The sequence below is a fragment of the Telmatherina bonti genome, assembly GCF_933228915.1.
Source record: "Telmatherina bonti genome assembly, chromosome: 19".
Taxonomy (NCBI): domain Eukaryota; kingdom Metazoa; phylum Chordata; class Actinopteri; order Atheriniformes; family Telmatherinidae; genus Telmatherina; species Telmatherina bonti.
The window spans coordinates 15087707-15108643 of NC_136617.1; the positions used below are offsets into that span (position 1 = coordinate 15087707).

The 20937-nt window shown below is 37.7% G+C and overlaps 2 protein-coding genes across 2 annotated transcripts; one reads left to right on the forward strand and one right to left on the reverse strand.

Annotated features, from left to right (window-relative positions):
• The first annotated feature begins 534 nt into the window (after nucleotides 1–534).
• clic1 (chloride intracellular channel 1) lies at nucleotides 535–12064 on the forward strand. Its single transcript, XM_079258382.1, has 7 exons — nucleotides 535–788; nucleotides 1040–1097; nucleotides 5250–5359; nucleotides 5679–5804; nucleotides 6262–6368; nucleotides 9000–9181; nucleotides 9267–12064. Exons 2-7 carry the CDS (start codon nucleotides 1056–1058, stop codon nucleotides 9426–9428), a joined length of 729 nt encoding a protein of 242 aa, XP_079114508.1. The 5' UTR covers nucleotides 535–788; nucleotides 1040–1055; the 3' UTR covers nucleotides 9429–12064.
• Nucleotides 12065–12603: 539 nt separating this feature from the next.
• Nucleotides 12604–14802, reverse strand: LOC306769923 (uncharacterized protein; the record flags this gene model as incomplete). Its single annotated transcript, XM_079258690.1, has 3 exons — nucleotides 12604–12815; nucleotides 14133–14252; nucleotides 14799–14802. The coding sequence occupies 3 exons, from the start codon at nucleotides 14800–14802 to the stop codon at nucleotides 12604–12606; spliced, it is 336 nt and encodes a 111-aa protein (XP_079114816.1).
• Between the last annotated feature and the right edge of the window lie 6135 nt (nucleotides 14803–20937).

Sequence of the window (20937 nt, forward strand, 5' to 3'; positions counted from 1 at the left end):
ATCTGAGCAGATGCATGCACATCTTTGCTTTCACATAGAGTATATAAAGATCAGTGGACATGCTCCAAATCAAACTCTAATAAAAGTAAAGACATATTTTACTGTCTGCTATAGTCTTGATCCAACACATGTTCATGAAAATTGAGAACATGTGCAATAACTTACTGAAACATTTTCAAACCTAAATCTAAACACAAAACATTTAATGACTGAGAATGGGTTTTAGAAATGAAAATGAGGACATGTGGTTGGAATAAGCAGCCAATGCCCAAAGAACAAGCTTGAAAGATGAAGCCTGGAGATCCATTCTTCATGACCATTTCAAAAGACTACCGTAAAATAAAATTTAAAAAAAGAAGAAGACAAAACACGATTGTGTCTAATTATGTAAAATTGGAATATCTGAGTCATAATACCAGAATGGGATAAAAACTCACAAAGATCACAACGTGCAGGCGATGATCCTTTCACTGTGTGCAGCAGCCTACGTGTTACATAATCCGCTGCTCACAAACAGCCATATGGCTTTATCCAAGAAAACTGACCGACTTTCTGCTGTGAAACACCTTTCCTCCTTTATCCCAGCATCTCTTCTTTCTCCTGTGACGCATCACTCTTCTCGTGGCAAACACTGAACCCGCTTATATTTGCTGAGAACACAGCCTTCACGCGCCACCAGGAAATGGGTGTGAGGATGATGATGGTGATGTGTGTGTGGCTGTAGACGCAACGGGCAGGCAGCAGAACTGGGAGGAGAGAGACCTGCAACTCCGACAACTATCAGCACTGTAAGTTTAAAGGTTATAAACCCTCGCAAAGTAAGCAGAATTGGCGGTAAGGAGGTTTTAAGACGCAGAGTTTGCGCGTATGAAGCGTTTGTGTTGCGTGCGTCGCCGCAACAGTGTCGTTTGTCCGTAGATCTAGGATTTGTAGCGGAAGATGGGCTTGGCTGCCGCGTCGCTCGGTTATCTCAAATGGAACTTTTCTGCTTATTCGAGCTTAAATATTCTAACTTGTTTGCAACTTTCTTCTTCTGCAGAGGCTTTTGGTGAAAAATGAGCGACGCAAGCCAGCCCAGAGTTGAACTTTTTGTGAAGGTAAGCGACTGAACGGTGACAGAAAAGAAAACCATCACACCCAGAAAGTGACGACGACGTTGTGTGACATGAGTTCATTTAGACCCGCTCGCGTTTCAGCCACATTGTTTCACCAGCGTTATAACACATCTGTGACCGAGTTAGCGGCTTTAAATAGGTTTTAATGTCACGTTTTGAATAACATTCAGGGCCTGTATTACAATAATGATGTCATACGGACCACCTCTGCTGTCTCACCGGGCTTATAAACCACTGTAATCTAATTAAAGGCACATTAAAAGAATGGGCGGCGGACTTTAATCTATATTTAGATTATTGGTCAGGCAAGGTAATCCCATTTAATGGAGCCAAAATAAAAAAAACACGCTAACCTAACCAGTAGTCTATAAGTCCTTGCTTTTCCTCGAATATAACGAATCCTCTGTGTGAACATGTGCGCCACCCTCCACCTTTTTTTTCCAGAGTTGAAAGATGGTGTTGTAACTTCTCTAAACCCAAGTTTCAGTTCAGCCTTTGAGCTATAATTTCACATGGAGAACTATGTACGATAAATACATACATGAGAATAATGGTTGCAAGGTTTAAACCTAGATTAGAAGCCTAAAGTAATGAATATACTGCAATAAAATAGAGAAATTAAGCTGTCCAAAACTTAATATGACGAGACAAGACAATAATTACTAAAAAAAAATAAAATAATAATAATAATTGAATGACAGTACATGCAATAATGAATTAAATACTAAAAACACAAATTATTTATTTACTTATTAAGTCATCCATCCATTTTTATGTTTCTACATTTTTATTTAATACTACATAGGCACCTTGATTCTCACTTGTTACCGGTCATGCTTTAGAGCCAGGTTAGAAGTCTCCAAATTATTTATATACAATAAAGAAATAAAAATTAAACTTAACATGTAGTCTACATTGAAGAATAGATAAAAAAAAAATAAATAAATGAGTCATTCATTGAACTCAGTCATTTTTATCATTAACCATTTTAATCATTAAACACAAAAATGAATTATTATTTATTATTTTGTTGAGCGTTTTACTCTTGGTCTTCTGTAAATGCTAATAATTACTTAAAATGAAATAGCAGAAGGCATATTTTCAAGCTGTGTGGTGGTTTCCTGGGCAGCCTGCAGCTTTAGTTAGAGTTCATGAATGAACCTTGTCTTTGGCTGCAGCTCTTTTCATTATGAATAATCCTGCTGGTTGTTGAGAAGTTGTCTTTAAAGGTACAGAGTGTAAGAATTGCTGACATTTACCAGTAATGACTGGTATAGAAAATACTTTCAATGCCAAACACGGTTTTGAATGGACAAAATTCTTACAGCTATAAACCTGTTTTAATCTGCAAGTGGATCCAGTGGCATCAGTTGCAGTGATCAGCTAAATAGTTTTAGTTCAACATTATCAAATAAAACAGTAAAAAAAAAAAAAGAAAAAGTAACTGATCTTTTCTTTTTAACCAGTTTTTTTTTTTAGACTGTTTCCTTAATGTGTTCTTTTGTTCAGTTTTACTTGTGAAGAAGGTTTACGCTATGCATGAGTTTTCTACAGACTTAAAGCTTGTTGGTTGATATGAAACAAACATCCTGATTGCTGAGTTTGCAGTTTGGTAAAGAAAACTCTGCAAAACAAAGCAGAATGTTTCAGTTTCTGTTTTACAGCTACCTGTGCATCTATCCAGAGAAGTGAAGCAATGCATAACACAGACTGTAAAGATTTTTTTGCTTGAAATGTGAGGAATTGATGTTTCATTTTAACTTTGACCCATGCACCCAATCTAGAGGTTAGTCCATGTGTAATTGTGGAAACAGAGAAAGCAGACGCCAAGGTAGCCTTTGCCTTTTTTTCTCACAGTCTGCTCAGGATGTGAACACAAAGGGGTTTCCCACTCTATACACCAGTGAGAACTAATGAAATGTAAGCAATGTAAAATAACTTGTGTGAAAAGGGCTCCTGTCTGCAGCAACTTCCTCCATCTCATTCAGGTGAATCTACAGATCCCCAGGCTAACTTGGAGATATCAGTCCGTTGGTAAATCCAGAGGGCTTTGCTTAGGTGGCCATGTCGTACAAACATTCAAATTATGGTGGAACAGTGAATCTAAGCAGCTTTGATTTAATAATTTCTTTATCTCAGATTTCTGAGCTTTCCAACCCTTAGATCTATTATTGCTGGCTCCAAAAACCACGACTATTAGGGATGGGTATGAACTGGGTTGTTAAAGTGCAGGATAGCTACTGTAAAACTGCTGAAGCTGCTTCCAGATTACAGGTGATGTCAGAGATTTTTTCCCCCTCTTATTTCAAGGTCTTTTTCTGAGAAAGTCTTTCCACTTTCACTTGAAGGGAACATTGCAGTCCACAAGTCCTTTTTCACAGTGGGATGTTGTCTTTATTTCTATGTCTATAATACAACAGCAGCAGCAGATTGTAGTTTGTAGAACTGCTAGTGTAGCATGCTTTTAGCACCTATTTCAGAGCAGGGAGTGGTCAAGATGGTGTGACGACATGTATGCTTAGTTGATTCATGTATAAATGCAGAAACAGAACCAGCCAAATTCTTAACACTACTGAAAGGACTGTTCTCTAATGTCAGCCACTAAAATATGATTTATCGAGCCTGCCGTTGACTGAGGATGATGATCTAAGTTTGGTTTACTCATTACTCTCTAAGAGGCTGTTTTCTTCATTTCAGTGTTCATGTCAGATGCAAATGCAGTTATAGGAAAAGCTCTCGGCACTGTGCTTGATTCCAGTTCTCTTAGCTCTCAGATGTTATAGCATTTGCCTTGCCTTGCTTTGCCTCGGAGAACCTTTAAATCTGGTTGCTCCAAATATGTCCCAACTATGTGAGATAAAACTAAAAGTACTTCTGCACTGGTCCCACAAGGACAAGATCTGCTAAAGGTCAAGATGTGACCTCCTAATGTCTTTTCTAGATACAATTCTCACCTTAGTTACACCTTAAAGTCCTGTCTATAAAAATCACAAAGAAGTGAGGACAAAGTCCCAAGTGTTAAAGCACAATGCCTAATCTGAAGACGTCTGACTTGGCTGGATTGTTGACAGAATTGACCACCAAAAGGGATGTAAAGGGGTTGTGTGAGCCTGCCATGTAATATGATATCCAAAGTGGGGCTTAAGATATTAAGAAAACATGGTCTCATAGCAGAATGTTGGCATGAAACAAAAAGGTTCTATATAAATAAATACTTGTGTTTATATATATATGGTGTTACTCTCGGGTGTTTTCACAAGGGTATAGGTCTTTTGCACTTTTATGTGCTTGTTTAGTTAATATGTACAAATGTAGGACTTCTTATGAGCTTCTCATTCCCAAGGCTGCAATATTTATAATAGTAATGTTAAGTTTTTTTTAATAATAATTAGCCATGTGGTATATAAATGAATGCTTCAGTGCTAATCTCAGCTGCATTCCACCTCTGCACCTATACATGTTTCATTGCAGAACATGCACAGAAGCCTGATGTCCTCTAGAAGAAATGCAACCCTTGTTATCACATCTTTCTTTCATGTAAAAATTTATTTGTAATATTAAGATATTAATTTTGATGTATTGTGAAGCCTTAAGGCACACATATTCTCCTTTACATGCGTCAGTGGGGACGTCAGTTTCAAACATTTTCATACCAATCTTGTCTCCATACGTCTTAAGTCAGTTCATCCACTAACGGGCAGTGCTGAATACAGTGTTCAATTCCATATTTTGACACCGTTTTCCATCGAATTGCTCCATTTTCTGTTTCAAGTGACAGATAGCTAACCTCCTTATAAAAGGACCAACATGCATGTGGCCGACACAGGAAACCATCTGCGTATCCGTCTCCATTGAGCATACATGGGCCTTTCGGCTCTGGCGTAATGTCAGGTTGGAGAGGGGACACTGAAGAAACTCTCACATAATGACCTAAAACAGAATATGTTTGCATTTTTAATTTATAAATAAATAAAAAAATAGGTTAATAAACCATGTGGGAAATACAACCACATCATGAAAAATGTTTTTGGCAGATTGTTTTGTCATGAATGTGATGGTTATTTGTACTTCTTTCATGTTTTTGCAGTAGTAAAACATTTTTTAAAAGAGATTTACTGTGTTTTTGTTTCCCAGGCAGGAAGCGATGGGCAGAGCATCGGCAACTGTCCCTTCTCTCAGCGTCTCTTCATGGTGCTGTGGCTGAAAGGAGTCACCTTTGATGTTACCACTGTGGATATGAAGAGGTGAAAACACAGGTCTCTAATGTGTGTGTGTGTGTGTGTGCATTTGCTTTTGAAGTTTGTTGTATTTTCCTTATGCAGTGCGGCAGACTTATGCCTCCTGGTATAACAGAGGAATGTCCGCCTTCTGTTTTAAGGCTCCCAGAGTCGCTTGCCGTAACACAACTGGGCAGTTCATTCAGACTGTAGGCGTTAGAGAGTTCAGCACATTGTATAAGTAATTTCCTGTTGTTTGACTTTTTTTTCCTTCTCCTTCCCTTTTCCTCCCATTTTCTTACTGGCTGACCTGCTCCCCTTCTGACTCCTCCACCCCTCCCTTCAGGAAACCAGAGATCTTGAAGGACTTGGCACCGGGTGCTCAGCCTCCCTTCCTGCTGTACGGCAGTGAGGTGAAAACTGACACCAACAAAATTGAGGAGTTCCTGGAGGAAAATCTCTGCCCTCCCAAGTAATCATTCATTTCTATTCTCCAAATCCATTTTATTGGTTATCTTATAAAGCTGAAAATACTTTCTCTTATTATCATGATATTTCAATTAAATCATAGAAGTGTTTGGTTTCTTTAGTTCTTTGATTTACTTTTGTCTTCATTAATTTGAATGAATGTCAGAAAACATTCAAGAAGGGTTTTTGTCATTAATTAAAATTGTAATTTAATAACGCATCAAATATGGACAGACTGGAACCTACATGTTTAAAAAACTATCTAATTATGATTGTAGTTATTTTTTTTGTTAATTTATTTTGAAAATATTGAAAATCTTACATACTCTATCTTTAAGTCTTTATTGCCTTTTGTTTTTACTTTTTCTGTTTATGTGACGTCTACTTTGAATAAAGACATTTTATAATTTAATTTCAGATTTGGGATTGTTCATGTAACTAAGCATCTGTCTCTCTGTTAGATATCCCCGTCTGGCTGCCCGTAACCCAGAGTCTAACACTGCAGGCCTGGATGTCTTCTCCAAGTTTTCTGCTTACGTCAAGAACTCCAACCCCCAGACTAATGAAAGTAAGCAAGCTTGCAACAGAAGTTGGTCTATCTTTTATTTCTTTAATATTTTGTTTCCATTAAGTAGGGCTGGGCAATATGACCTTTTAGCAATATCCCGATATTTTTATGGCATGTCACGATATACGATATATATCTCGATATTTACCTCAGCCTTGAATGAATGCTTTGGTGTATACAATCACATCAGTAAGATGATTTTGTGTCTACATTAAAACATAATTGTTCATACTGCGCCCTGCGATGGACTGGCGAGCTGTCCAGGGTGTACCCTGCCTGTCACCCAAAGCCAGCTGGGATAGGCTCCAGCTTCCCCGCGACCCTGAATTGGAATAAGCGGTTCAGAAAATGAATGAATGAATGAATGTTCATACTGCATTAAGATATGCTGATTTTAAACATTCATGCCAAAAGGATGAAATTGTAACCAAGCAAACTGATCAAAACTGCATTTATTGAACAGTTAAAGCAGTGGCAGAAACATTTCATTTTAAAACAAAATAAAGTGACTTTGTATGATGTAATAAATGCAACGTATGAAAAAAGGGGCTCTAGGGGGTGAATTTTCAAATGATGAACTATTATAAGGCTTTGCTTTATGGATACGTTTTTGAGTTGTCATGTATTTTTTTAATTGCAGAGTTTAGCGTAGAAATCAGTCTTATAATACAGGCAGAATGTCCTCGTATCGTTTCCAATAAACGGCTTCAGCCAGTTTTTAATTCAGGATTTGATTCCCACTCCTTTCTGTACTTTCTAGAGACATGACGAGCTAGATAAATATGCTTGTGTCACACACACAGTGGACGAGGTGAGTAAGTGACAGAGGCTATGAATGTAATCAAATAGAATTAATTATTTTTGCGTGACGTGAAAAACTTTGTAATTTACGTTCCACTCTGTAATCCGGAGCGGGATCAGTGGCGGATATGGCAGTTCATTGTGACTGTAGGTGGAGTCGTGCAGGTGTCCTCTCTGCTCCTCTGACTGGCTGCAGCTGCAGGCGGAGCCAACTGAGTGCTTTAGGACGGGGAGAGACTCTCGTTCGAAACAATAACTTTACAATATGCGCTTTAAAGTCAGTCGCCAAAACACCAGGAAAGTCTCCAATAACTCAAGTAAAGGAGTCGCTAAATTTGTCGCTTTTCACAAAAAAAGTCGCCAGATTTAGCGAGAAAGTCGCCAAGTGGGCAACAGTGGCTACACGCTGCCTCTCATGACATAGCACATAGCTCACATTATGTACGTAACTAGGTGCACTTGCTTTAACTCTCTGTGCAAAGCGGTGCAGAGTCGAGGAGGAGGGAGGAAACCCCGCCCACAGCTAAAAACAACTGCAAGACAACAGGATACTTGAATATGACGAATATAGGCATTTTCTATATCGCACAGGGGACTAGCCAGGATATCTCGAGTATATTCAATATATCGCTCAGCCCTACCATTAAGCTAGACTTTGTTGTAATCCTTTAAAGTGGTTGTGTGCGGTGGTTCACCAGACTTTCTGGAAATCTTTCCAAGTATTTCTTTTCATTTTCACTCCTTTTCAGTTCAGTTGCCATACCTGTCTAGTGTTAAAGGAGCAAAGTTGTTTAGGCCACTTAATGGTCTGTGAGTCATTCAAACAAAACAAGGATCTAACTCAAGCAATGAACCAGTGTTGTGTGCACACATAACAGACAGCTTAACACAAAAGACTTTGTGAATAGTATCTGTAGGGACTTACTATCGGCCTTTAGCAAACACGGATCATTTGTTCCCATTTGTTTAGCTCCATCGACAAATAAGGGCGACATTAAGGACTTATTTTTACATAAACAAGGCGATTCCTAAAGAGCTTTAACACAATGTGCGGTGTGTCCTTAAAATTAACAGAGAAAATTGAAGAAGTAAAGAACAAAATAAGTGACAGGCTTAAATACTACGTAGACCAGAATTAACACCATATGAATTTGGATCTTTAGCTGATCTGTCCACTGTTTACTGAAGCCTTCTGAGAAATGGGCTCCATGGAAGAGTTGCTGTCAAGAAGCCAAAGTAAAGGCAAGGAAAATAGGGAGGAGTGTGCCAAAAACATGAACTGCACTGACGATATCAGTGACAACAGGTCTTACGGAGCGATGGCTCCTCCCCAGACTGGACCTCAAAAGCAAAGGACAGAGAACAGCACAAATGAACCACTTTGGAAAATCTTCCAAAAACCTGGAAAACTCTTCCTGAAAACGTGATTCTTTGAATTGTACAAACTGTTTTTGGTTTATATCTTTATTTCCTATTATGTTTAAGCAGTCAGTGCACCTGTGTCCTGGAATAGTATGAAGACATGGGTGATGGATCAAGACTTTTTCACAATACTGCGAGTCCTTATGAAGTCTGTTTTAATGATGATGTGTATACTTATAACATAGTCTTGATCTTTCCTGCTGCAGATCCCTTTCTGTTAATTCTCATAGTGACAAAAACCAGCAGGGTGTGTCTGTTAATGACGTTACAGTTTTAGCACTTCTGCCCCACAGTGAGCGGCCTGTCTGCTCTTAATCTGCTGCCTTTCTTCATTTTCTTTCCTAATTTCAGTTCTACAAACTGTTTCTGTGACTCATATGTGTGATTGTTTTCCATTAACATGCTCAGATCTAGAGAAAGGCCTGTTCAAGGCTCTGAAGAAGCTAGACGACTACCTCGGCTCCCCACTTCCTGATGAGATTGACGAGAATAGCGCCGACGAGGCTACTTCCTCATCACGCCCCTTCCTGGATGGTCAAGAGCTTACTCTGGCTGACTGCAACCTGCTTCCCAAGCTCCACATTGTGAAGGTAATCACCTGAGTTTGAGTGTTTAATTTTGTGTCGGCCTTTTTAGAAAGTCTCTCAAGCTGTTTTTTTTCCAATTTTCTTTCAGGTGGTTTGTTTGAAATACAGAAACTTCAGCATCCCTCAGTCTCTGACAAACCTCTGGAGGTACTTAAACGCAGCGTATGCCAGGGAGGAGTTTGCCTCCACCTGCCCCATCGACGATGAGATCCACATTGCTTACTCCTCTGTAGCTAAAGCTCTCAAGTAGGAGGAGAATGAGGGGAACATATCCTGAAGATGTCAACAGAGCAACACAAAAAACACACAACTATTCTGCAAACAGCATGATTGATCCGTTTCCCTGGCGATTAGACCTGAATTTTTCTTTATGTCTGCAGAGTTGCTAGTGAAACATTGTCAGACTGCATCCACAGGTGTATTTTAGTTTTTAGATTTGTTTTTTAGTCTTTTCTCCAGTGTCCGTTTACACCAGAGGAACAGAAGGAAGCACAAGACTCAGAAGGGTTAATGACCGTCCACATATCAGAAGAATTACTTTGTCAATCATGTTGTTTGCAGGAATACACTCACATGAACATTTCACTTCTTTTTTTTTCCAGTCTTTCTTGTGTACAGATTTCTCATCAGCAGACACACTGATGTTTTTTTCTGTTTCACTTTTTCCTGATATTTGCTTCCGTATGTCTTTTTTTTCATTTTGGGAATAATCTGAACAGACACAAAGCTGCCTATCAGATCAGACTTTCACTTGTACCTTGCAAGCCTCTAATCAGTGGATGAACCTCTTTTTCTTTGTCACGGTTAAGGAAGTGACATTTGCATAGCAGCACCAGCTCACCTGCCAAAGAGTCTTTTGTGGTTTATCTGTAATCACAGATGTTTCACATTGACTTCTTCACTGAGGGAACACAGTCTTTTGGTGTTAGACAGAGCACATTTTTAACCTCTCTGTAAACGTAGTCTTCATGGTGCACCTCACAGAGAACGAGGGAGCACAGCAGGTCTCTTTAAAGAGAAGCAACACTGTAAACAGTTGAACAGGAAATGGTTTCAATAGATGCAGCTTCCCCTTTTTGTGCTTCTACTGCAGGTGTGAAGCATTATTAAAATGTAAAAAAGAAATTCTGAATTGCTTTGAAGGCCTCTAAAGCTGTTTTTCTCTTCCTCAATGAAAGAAGGCTGTGGATGTGTTTTAAGTTTTCAAAGTACTTTTAGAAAAAGAGAAAAAAAAATGCAAGTAGCTTAGTGAACATTGGCTACTCGGTCATTAAGTGAAAATACTCCGTACTTCCTGACACTACTGATCTGCACTCAGTTGAACACAATATATCTGATCATGAAATTACGTGACTATTAGAGCTGGGCTTTACAGTTTTTAGACACCACTGAATCAGGAGTAACTATTTTATTTTGTGGTGACTAAATTTGGTCTTGTAGTAAGACAGAATTATTTAAGTTTGGTTGCCTGAAATATCCCATCAGTCATTTGAAGCATTGGAGTGGATTTTTTCAAGACGAGTACATGCTTCTCAGTTGATCTGACTTTTATTAAGCTCCTGACACCATGTTGGCGAAAGACGGCTATTTCAATGACTAGACATTTAAAAGTAGCTGAAATTATGCTAGTATTGGTTTGGAAAAAGCGCTATCAAGTCGGTGGAAGTAGATTGGAGTTAGTTACTAAGCCAAGTCAAATACATGCAGGTTCCTTGTAGCAGCGTCATTTGTCTGTTTCTTGTGAATACAAGCTTTGTTGTCTCACACTCTTTGTTTAAAAAATGCATCCTGTCACAGTGTTAACCATGTTAGAAAGACCTAGATTTTAGGTTTCATCTCTATGCACAAGTGCTACTGTTTTCCTCACAAGTCAGAGTGACCCTGTTTTAACACCTACTGTTAATGTTGTTACTGTCAGTATCTTCAGTAGCATCTATGTCCACATTGAAAAGCAGCTGATAATTGTAAACCAAGTATCTGGTCTCATCACATTACAAATGATCAATAGAAGGATGAATGCCTTGTTGATTTTTGTGATTTCATGGAATTTTCTGATTGTAAAAATATGTTACCACAAGCCTTTTTATTCGAATCTGTTATCTTTAGAAATATCAGAGTAACACTTCCTTGTTATCTGTTGCATTAGTCCGCTCCCAAATAGTTTGAAACGAACTTTGTCAGGAACTGGAACTAATAACATGCTTTGTCTGGTTGTAGCTGCAGCTTATGTGAAGGATTTTATTAATTGTGAGGCACCGTGCAAACAGGCATTTACAGAGGCTGTAGGGATGAGAAGCTTTGCTATTTCCCTTTGATTAGAAGGAAGCTTGTTAGAAAACTGAACCGAAGTGCAATTTAAAACAAATTTAAACATAAAAGAATATTCTTTAGTTAATCAGATCACACCAGCAAACCCCCTCCTATATGAGATTTTGGTGTTAATGAAGAGATTTTGTATTTTACTTTGCTGAACTTAAATGTATTTCATCAATTTTTCTTGAAGTAAACTAATGTTAAAAGGGATTTAATCTTAATAAATTCACTCTGCTCATTTATAGCAGTGTATATATTTCTCCTCAAAGTTGATTGTAGGTTTTCACTTTTATTGTTGATTTGAAAGAAGTTCAGGGACAATTTTAACATGTTAGTCATTTAATTTTTTAGGCACAACTTTTTTTTAATTCTTATTTTCCAAATTGCCATGAATGAACTGTACTTTTCACTGTGTGCTGTTGTCTTCGAGTAGTTAAAGGCAGCCGCACATAAAAGTCCACAGGATCAAAGCAGCAGTGTGGACACTAAACCAGCAGGATTAAATTAGCAATGAGGACAATCAAATGTTTTCCACAGCTGATAACTGTTTTTTACTTCTGTCATATGTTATTGTCCCAAATAAAATGTCTTAAATAAATCCATTGGTGACAACAGTACTTTTTTTTTTTTTTTACTTTATTGATTATTTAATTGAAATGGAAACATAAAAAAACGTACAAAGCCATGGGATTACTTTTGTAACTGAAGCAGGAAATCTTAAATCTTTTTCTTAAAATTGTCAAATGTAGTTGCTGCAAACACAATATACATAGCAAATACAGATAATTTAGAGCACCACTGAAACATATAAAACAGACATCATCTCTTTGGTCGGAAATGACAAATAGCTTGTTAAAAGTGGGGGATTATATTAATTAAATTATCAGTTTTATTACATTATTTTATATCCTAGCATGATATAGAACTTTGACGCATCCCCAGATTTTAACTATATTTCTTAAAAATATTTTTTTAGCCTGTTTGTTTCTAAAAACCAAATAAAAAAAAAAACCGCAAGGTTAAAGTGAAGCCAAAAAAACTGCTCCATGTGCCTTGGAGTGTGCATTTCAAGACATCTTTCCTTCTGGTCATCATGCCATCGCCTTCTCTGCTCAGGCCAGCAGCAGGGTGATTGCAGACATGAAGCAGAACACCGCTCCTCCCCAGCTGAGGGCAGCAGAAGGCACCGCCCCGTTGCAAAGGTCTGTGTCACAGCACTCGTTGGTGTAGTTGAAGTAGATGCCTGCAGAGTATTTCTGTCCACTCACGCCACACTGGGTGGTGATGGCACAGCTCTTCTCATATATAGTCAGTTGTATGCCACCTGTGAGAGCAGAGAAAGGAGAGCAGTGTTGATGCTTTTAACCCATGAAAACCCAGTGTGACAAAATATATATGATACATACAGTTGCACAAATCACGTGCAACACAATCTGATTTTCATCTTTTGCCTCTTAATGGACACGAGAAAGCAAAAGATTTCACTTTAAAGTTTCTTACATTTCACATTTCAATAAACGCTGAATATCCCTAAAAACACAGGATTTTATTTTTTTCACAATCTGTCAAAGGGACAAAGATAGATCTCATATTCAAATCATTTAACTTATCGAGTCATGTTTTTCATGGGTTGCGTCTTTATGGGTTAAATCATACTATAAACCATGATGTTGAACTACTCTCACAGCAGGGCATTAAAATAACCTATAATTATTATGTCTGTTTCATTTGTCTATTAAAGTCTGTTTAGGCTGCAATGATAAACCAGTTTGATATGCAGCTCCACTGTTTGGTTAAGCATTTATTTAATTTGATCTAAAACATAAATGTACACCTGCCAGAGTCATCTCTAGCTCAGTTTAGATATGTAATGCTGAAATTCACTTGTATTTTCTTAGTTTAACATACAAAATATGAATTAAAATTTTAAATATTTGTTGGAAAAAACACTCATTGGTTCTTATTATTGCTCCATTAAAAGAATAAAAAAAGATAGAAAATAAATGAGTTATACAAGTTGAATAATTGTTATACTGCTTGTTGGAATGAAAATAATTTAAAGTTAAAGACAGGCATTGTGCAGGGTTTTACTAAATCAGATGTAACATTACCTTTTAGAAGATCACATGAAGTAACCAAATTGTGATGGGGCTGTTGGATGATTGTATAAAAACAGTTTAACACTGTAACTGTAGATCTCTTGAGTTATTTTTTAGTGATAACTAATTGCATCTTGTCCATTAGTGAACTAATAATCGACCTGAGAAGAAGCAGAGCTGAGTTCTGATCTGCTGGTACATTCTTTCTTTAGGTTTTAGTATCTGTAAAAAGCACGAGGCAGTATAATGGGTTTAATATTATCATGCTACAGCTCTAAAAGAAGATGCCTCACTGAGAAATTTAGTTAACATTCTTCACTTATACAGTTATATTTGCATCAGTGTTCATGCCTCTTCATGCTGGCTCAGTAATCAGATGGATAAAAGGACTGAATACAAGCCGAGCTGCGTATTTCTCACATCTGCTACAAAATGATCTTCTGAATGAGATGTTACTTCAGCCAAAATTCTGACCAACATGCATGAGGTATCACGTGTGCAGACTCAGTAGTAGAGCCCTGACATCCACATCTGGATCTCACCACTTTTTCCAGTCGCCTCACTCGAGAGGCAGTGTTGCCCGGCTGGACACTCCAGTGGAAACTTCAAGCAATCCAGAGGAGAGATGGCTGGAAAAACGCAGGTGTAACACCGCAAACAACCTGGAGGAAAGAAGGCGTTTTAAATAACTAAAAGTCATGATTTCAATAAAAACAAGTCATCTATCTCATGGAAAAGGATTCAAATTTACACACACACACACACACACTACAGATTCTGTAAAAACAAATAAATACTTAAATGATTGCTAAATTTCAAGGACAAACCTTATTATGAATTTATAAGTATTATAATTTACAAGGAGAATTCACAATTTATGTATACTTTTTTTTTTTTTTTTTTAAATACTGGGGTTTTAGGGGTTCTGTGTGAGACAAAATGTTTTGTTTGGTTGTTTTCTGTTTTATTGGAAATGTATAAATCTATTAAAGCTGGTTTTGGTCTAAAAAGGCATTTTCTCAGTTCCACAAAGAAAAATAATAGTAACACTGGAAGATGTAGTCAGATCCATTTGTGTGTAAAAGTACTTATGTAAGAAATTAGGTGTTTAGCAACAGATATTCCTAAAATTAAAATCTTACATATATAAAAATGTTCCTGAAACATGATCTCACTTCCTGAATTGTCAGTAGAGGCTCATCTGATACTCATTGTTTCTCATTTTGACATGAATTATGAAAGATTTTCCTGTAATAACTTTTTCAGTCTTTTTATTAAATGCGGTATGGTGGTCACATCACAAACAGCTTCAACATTTATTCCAGCCACATTAATCATTTCCAATGCAAAAACCATGACTTTGTGAATAGATGTAGGCTATTTTAACTCCTCCTGGTGGTCATACGGTGAAATTGTTTAAAAGATGCCAAAAAAAGAAAGAAAGAGATCCTACCAATTCTACAATTACGTATCGATCCAAACAATGGATAGAATTTCTGTCTTATTCAAGAAAACTTGCATATGTTAGAAAGTTATAAAATGATCTGATTCTGACTCATTTATCTTTGAGGCACAGATATGAATTGTAGTGAAAAGAAAAATCAGGTGACTGTCAGCTGAGTCTTAATGATCTGCCATTCTGTCTGCTGACAGAGGCTATTCCTGATGCACGTTGTCACTAAAAATAAACTTTCTTAAAAACAGAATTTTGCAATGAATACTCCAATGCAGACATCTGAAAAGGTGATCTACAAGTGAACAACACATTTACTCTGCATTAGTCTTCCTGGTGTGCAGAGTTTCCTTCCTAATGACTTTCCAAATGATGAGGGTTGAAATCTACAATTCTCCTTCTGTGCAAAAATGTATTCCTAGGTGTGAATTTCAGGGTTAAATTTTGTGTTCAATGACACAAAACTTGGATGTCTAGAAATTTTCTCCTCTTAAACTCAGATAAGACTGAAGTAATTCTCGTTGGATCTGAAAAACTCAGAGCTAAATTTTCCGGTTTTGTAATGAACCTGGATGGCATTACTTTAGCTTCCAGTGCTACAGTGAGAAACCTTGGAGTAATATTTGACCCTGACCTGTCCTTTGGCCCACATATTAAGCAGGTTACTAAAACAGCCTTCTTTCATTTACGTAATATAGCCAAAATTAGGGACATTCTGTCTCGGAGTGATGCAGAAAAACTGGTTCACGCTTTTGTTACTTCGAGACTAGATTACTGTAACTCTCTATTACTGGGCTGTCCTAAATATGCCCTGAAAAGCCTTCAGCTGATCCAGAATTCTGCAGCCAGAGTCCTGACCAGAACCAGCATGAGAGATCATATTTCTCCAGTTTTAGCCTCTCTTCATTGGCTGCCTGTTGAATCTAGAATAGAATTTAAAATCCTTCTCCTTACATATAAAGCCCTCCACAGCCAGGCACCACTATATATCAAAGACCTCATTGTTCCTTATATACCAAGTAGAGTACTTCGTTCGCAGACTGCAGGCTTACTTGTGGTTCCTAGAGTCTCAAAGAGCCGAGCAGGAGGCAGAGCCTTTGGTTATCAGGCCCCTCTCTTATGGAATAAGCTCCCAGTTAGTGTTAGGGAAGCAGACACCCTCCCCACCTTTAAGACTAGACTGAAGACTTATCTTTTTGATAAGTCCTATAGCTAGGGATGGTTAGCATCCCTTAGTTATGCTGCTATAGGTTTAGACTGCTGAGGGACATTTCCTGATACACCGAGCTTCTTTCTTTTTCTCTTTATCTCTTTCTTTTACCACCCCCCCCCCCCCCATAACAGTGTTGCATCATTAACATGTATGTCTCCTGTCTCAGCAGGTCTCCCTGGCCGGGAGTAGCAGTTCCTGTTGTCTGTTGTCTTTCTGTCCTCTTCCCCCCACACAGCAGAGGCAGATGGCTGCCTGTCCTGAGCCGGGTTCTGCCGGAGGTTTCCTTCCTGTTAAAAGGGAGTTTTTTCCTTCCCACTGTTGCCAGTGTGCTTGCTCAGGATGGGAGATTGAGTTGGACTCAACTCAATCTGTTGGTTTCCTTATATAGGCTGTTATGAATTGGCCTTCATTATGTTTTCCCCTCTGTCTGTAAAGCGTCTTGAGATGGCATTGCCGTGATTTGACGCTATATAAATAAAGTTGAATTGAATTGAATTGAATGACCCCTGTCAGTTAGCTGGCTAGCACTGAGATGAACTGAATATAAAGTTTTTTTCTACTAAAAGGCTGCATCTGTAAGAAAGAAAATGCCAAGAGCTTCAGTAGCCGCATCAAAGCTGTCACTAAGACAGCTTTTTACCAACTGAGAAACATCAACAGAATTAAAAGTTTAGTCTCCCAGAAAGATCAGGAGAAACTCATCCATCCATTCATCTCCAGCAGACTGGATTACTGTAACGGTCTTTTAACAGGACTTCCTAAAAAGAGCATTAAACATCTGCAGCTCATCCAGATGCTGCTGCTTGAGCTTTAACTAGAACTAAGAGGTCTGAACACATCACACCAGTTTTAAAATCTTTACACTGGTTTCCAGTCAATCACAGGATAGATTTCAAAACCCTGCTGATTCTTTACAAATCCCAGAATGGTTCTGGACCAGAATACATCTGTGATATGTTCAGAGAATATGAACCAAGCAGAGCTCTTCGATCCAAAGACTCTGGTCAACTAGTCCAGACCAGAGTCCAGACTAAACATGGGGAAGCAGCATTTAGCTGTTAAGCTGCAAACATGTGGAATAATCTGCCAGTGGAGATTAAACTTTCACCAAATGTAGAAACCTTTAAATCCAGGTTAAAAACATTTATTTTCTCGTGCGCCTATGCATGACATCTGCACAGTAACTTTTACTTAATTCTGCTTTAATTTATTTTAATATAATCTATGATTTTATTATGATTTTGTTATTTGTATTTTCTTTCATGCTTTTTTTTCTGTAATGCTTTTAATGTTTCATGTAAAGCACTGTGAATTGTCTTGTGCATGAAAGGTGCTATACAAATAAACTTGCCTTGTCTTGCCTTCAGGTAAACTTTACATAAACTTTGTTGGTTAATCTGCCAGAACCAGCTTTGTGTATTTTTGCTGTCCAGTTTAAATCTAGCAGTTCTGAGCCAGTTTGATGGGTCTTGTGAGCATCTCAGCGTTATCAGACAGAATCAAACAAAGCTTTTAAAAAAAACAAAAAAACAGGAAAATTAAGATTTTTAAGGTATCATTTTACAAATTCTTTCATAATCTTTTTAAAATTTCACCAACAAAGGGAAGAGTCATACCTGCCAAAGGAAAACAACACAGGAGTCCGATTAAAAGGTACAAACGAGGCATGATGCTTCTTTAAAAGTCCTTTAAAGTTCCTTGGATCAGCTTTTCAAGGCAAAACAGCTCCACAGAAATCCCTTCTCACACTTGACAATGCTCTAACTAGTTGATCTGGAACGTACTCCAGCTCATTCCTTAATTAAATTTCTCCTCGTTTCTAGCTGACTTCTTTCTATCTTTTCATTAATCTGATAAAAGGTGACTTTTTTCTGAGTGGTTTATATCATCAGCACTCACAGATCACCTGAGGATTTTTCACTCTGGGCCCCTTTGTATTGTCATGATATTCAGGACGGCAGTCAGCACCTCCTCCCTGGGATTTGTAATTTAATTTAGAAATGTAATTGTGCACAGCTGGCATGACCACTGCAGGACAGAAATGTGGATTTTATAGCCATGTATCTAGTTGGTGTTTATGTTTAGCTGTTGCTTCACAAACCATGACAACAACATCATTTTAATCACTGAATCAGTGACTGAACAGACATGTTCTTACAGAGGAAATGAGACGAGGACAAATTAAAGAATGACGTTTGACACTGATATATTACAGATGTGAATACAAAGTTGATGAAATATACAGATTTAAGCCAAAGAGACTGATATATTTAGTTTTTTCTAAAAATGTACTAAAAAGTGCTTTGTTTAAAGTATTATTGGGTGTATTTATGGCAGGATCTCAGCATTAGCGCTGAGTTCTTATACATGTCATTTATAAATTTGAACTAATGAACTTATGTGGTATTTGCACATTTTTTTATGTGGTATTTGCACATTAAAGTATATCGTTTTCATCTCTGAGATGCAAAATATTCAGAAAAGATGTGCAGCGGTAAAGTCAGCACGGTGCAGAAAGAGTCAGCAGCTAAATAGAGAGAGAGAAAGTCAGCATGATGGAGACAGAGGGTCAGTGAGCCAGTTTAACTGAATTACCCATCAAGATGTAATGGGAGACGTGAGGGCAGCATGCAGGTCGGTCTGCTGACAGAAGTCTTGTGATAGAGTGAGCCAAGCAGGCTCAGACTGAATAAGCTCTTTACAAGCTGATTAATCACAAACCCCACCAAACTACTCCCTGGAAACGTTGACAGACTCCTGACAGACAGGTTTTATGTCAACTCTTTACAGTAAGTTGTTCTTTTTTCTTCTTCTTAATTAATTGCTGTATACAAAAGTGATTTACCCCGGCTCCACAAAAGTTGGAACACTGTTAAATGTAAATAAATAGAGAATGCACTGATTCTCCAGTCTCATAAACCCCAATTACCAGCACAACGTAAACAACATATCATATTGAGATGTTTTCCTATTTTGTGGAAAGTATTTGCTCATTCTGAATTAAATTATACCAACCCCTTTTTAAAAAGTTTGGAGCAGGGCAAACAAAAGGCTGTAAAGTAGTTTGCATGAGTAAAAACCAACTGGATGAGCAAGTGCAAACTAATTAGGCTAATGACAACAAGTCAGTGGCAAGATTGGTGCGTTTTAGAGAGTCAGAGTTTCTCACCAATCTGCAATAATCTCTGTCAAATTCTTCAGCAGTTTCAGGAAAATGTTCCTCTGCAAAGACTTTGAAGATCCCACCATCAAAATACTTCAGGAGGACCAAGCTGAAGATCAACTATATACAGTACTTGTTGTCTTTGGAGTGAAGAGGTGGCATCAAAAACAGACATGTTTCACAACTGGGAATTCCTTCTTTGGCTTGGAAACACTTCTACAAATCAAGTCTGTAAGCACAGATTACCATGCAATAAGCAAATGCAGGTTGGAGCTTTAATATAACAAATAATGGAGAGATGCTGCCATCTCCTCATGACCAGAGTTCATTTAAAATGGTCTGAATCAAACTGGGGCTGCATGGTGGTGTATTGGTTAGCACTGCCTCATAGTGCCTCACTTGCCTCACAGCAAGAAGGTCACTGGTTCAGGCCTTGCCTGGGGGAGGTTTGTTTGTTACTCTGGCTTTCTTCGTCCAAAGACAAGAATGTTAATTGATTTCTCTAAATTCTCCCATAGTGAATGTGAGCATGAATGGTTGTTTGTCCATCTGTGTTGGCCTCAATGGACTGGTGACCTGTACCCTGCCTCTTACTCAGTGATGTTGGGATAGGTTCCAGCTTCCCCGTGACCCTTAGGCAACTTTATTCATATAGCACAATTCAATAGCAGGGCAATTCAAAGTGCTTTACAGAGCACAATTAAAATATTAGAAAATAAGAAACATAAGTTCAAATTGAAACAAAAAAAGCAAGGAAAAGGAAATAACACTAAATAAAGAGTATTAAAATCATAATCAATTCCAGCTTTAAAGAAACATGCAGATTTGAACTTAAAATAAGTTTAAGATAGCATTGATTGAAAACAACTGAAATTAAGTGGACTAAGCAGTATAAATAATGAGTTAATGAGTCAAAGTGTAAAACTCTTCTAAGGTCTGATCAGATTTAGAATATCAAAATAATGAAATTCAACATCAACTGCATTGTATTTTATTTGCATTTCATGCAACATCCCAACTTTCTTTGGAAATGTTATGAACTTATTACTCATCATACTCATACTCAACATCATACTATGTTAAAGTCACAGATATTTGAGTAGAGTTTGGTGTGTGCACTTGCTGCTCTCTTGTAAATAAACAATGCAAGCAATAGAAGTTACTCCATTAGTGTTTGTGGCCTATTAACCTGTCTTTAAGAAATTATGAGATGACAGTTAATATGTCTGTATCTCCTGCATGAGCTCAGCACTACTGCCTGTTTTTAGTTTCATAAGCATAAGCTTATGAAACAGGGTTTAATCTAATCACTTAGAAATACACAAAAAGACTCACAGCAAAATGTGATTCTACTTGTTTTTTTGTTTTGTTTTTTTGACTGTGAAGACTACAATCTGAACAAAATCATAATTAAGTTGAAGTCAAGTATACAAATGTTTTTAATTAGATTATTTGAACTGAGATAGATTGTGTTCCTTGACATATGCTGTGTTCAACTGGGATGTTTTGTGTCCTGGT

Excerpts from the sequence above, each read along its gene's own strand:
- clic1 (XM_079258382.1), top strand. The coding sequence starts at position 1,056 with ATGAGCGACGCAAGCCAGCCCAGAGTTGAACTTTTTGTGAAG. Across the intron at positions 1,098-5,249 it reads GAGTTGAACTTTTTGTGAAG|GCAGGAAGCGATGGGCAGAG; the intron begins GTAAGCGACTGA and ends TTTGTTTCCCAG. Across the intron at positions 5,360-5,678 it reads ACCACTGTGGATATGAAGAG|GAAACCAGAGATCTTGAAGG; the intron begins GTGAAAACACAG and ends CCCTCCCTTCAG.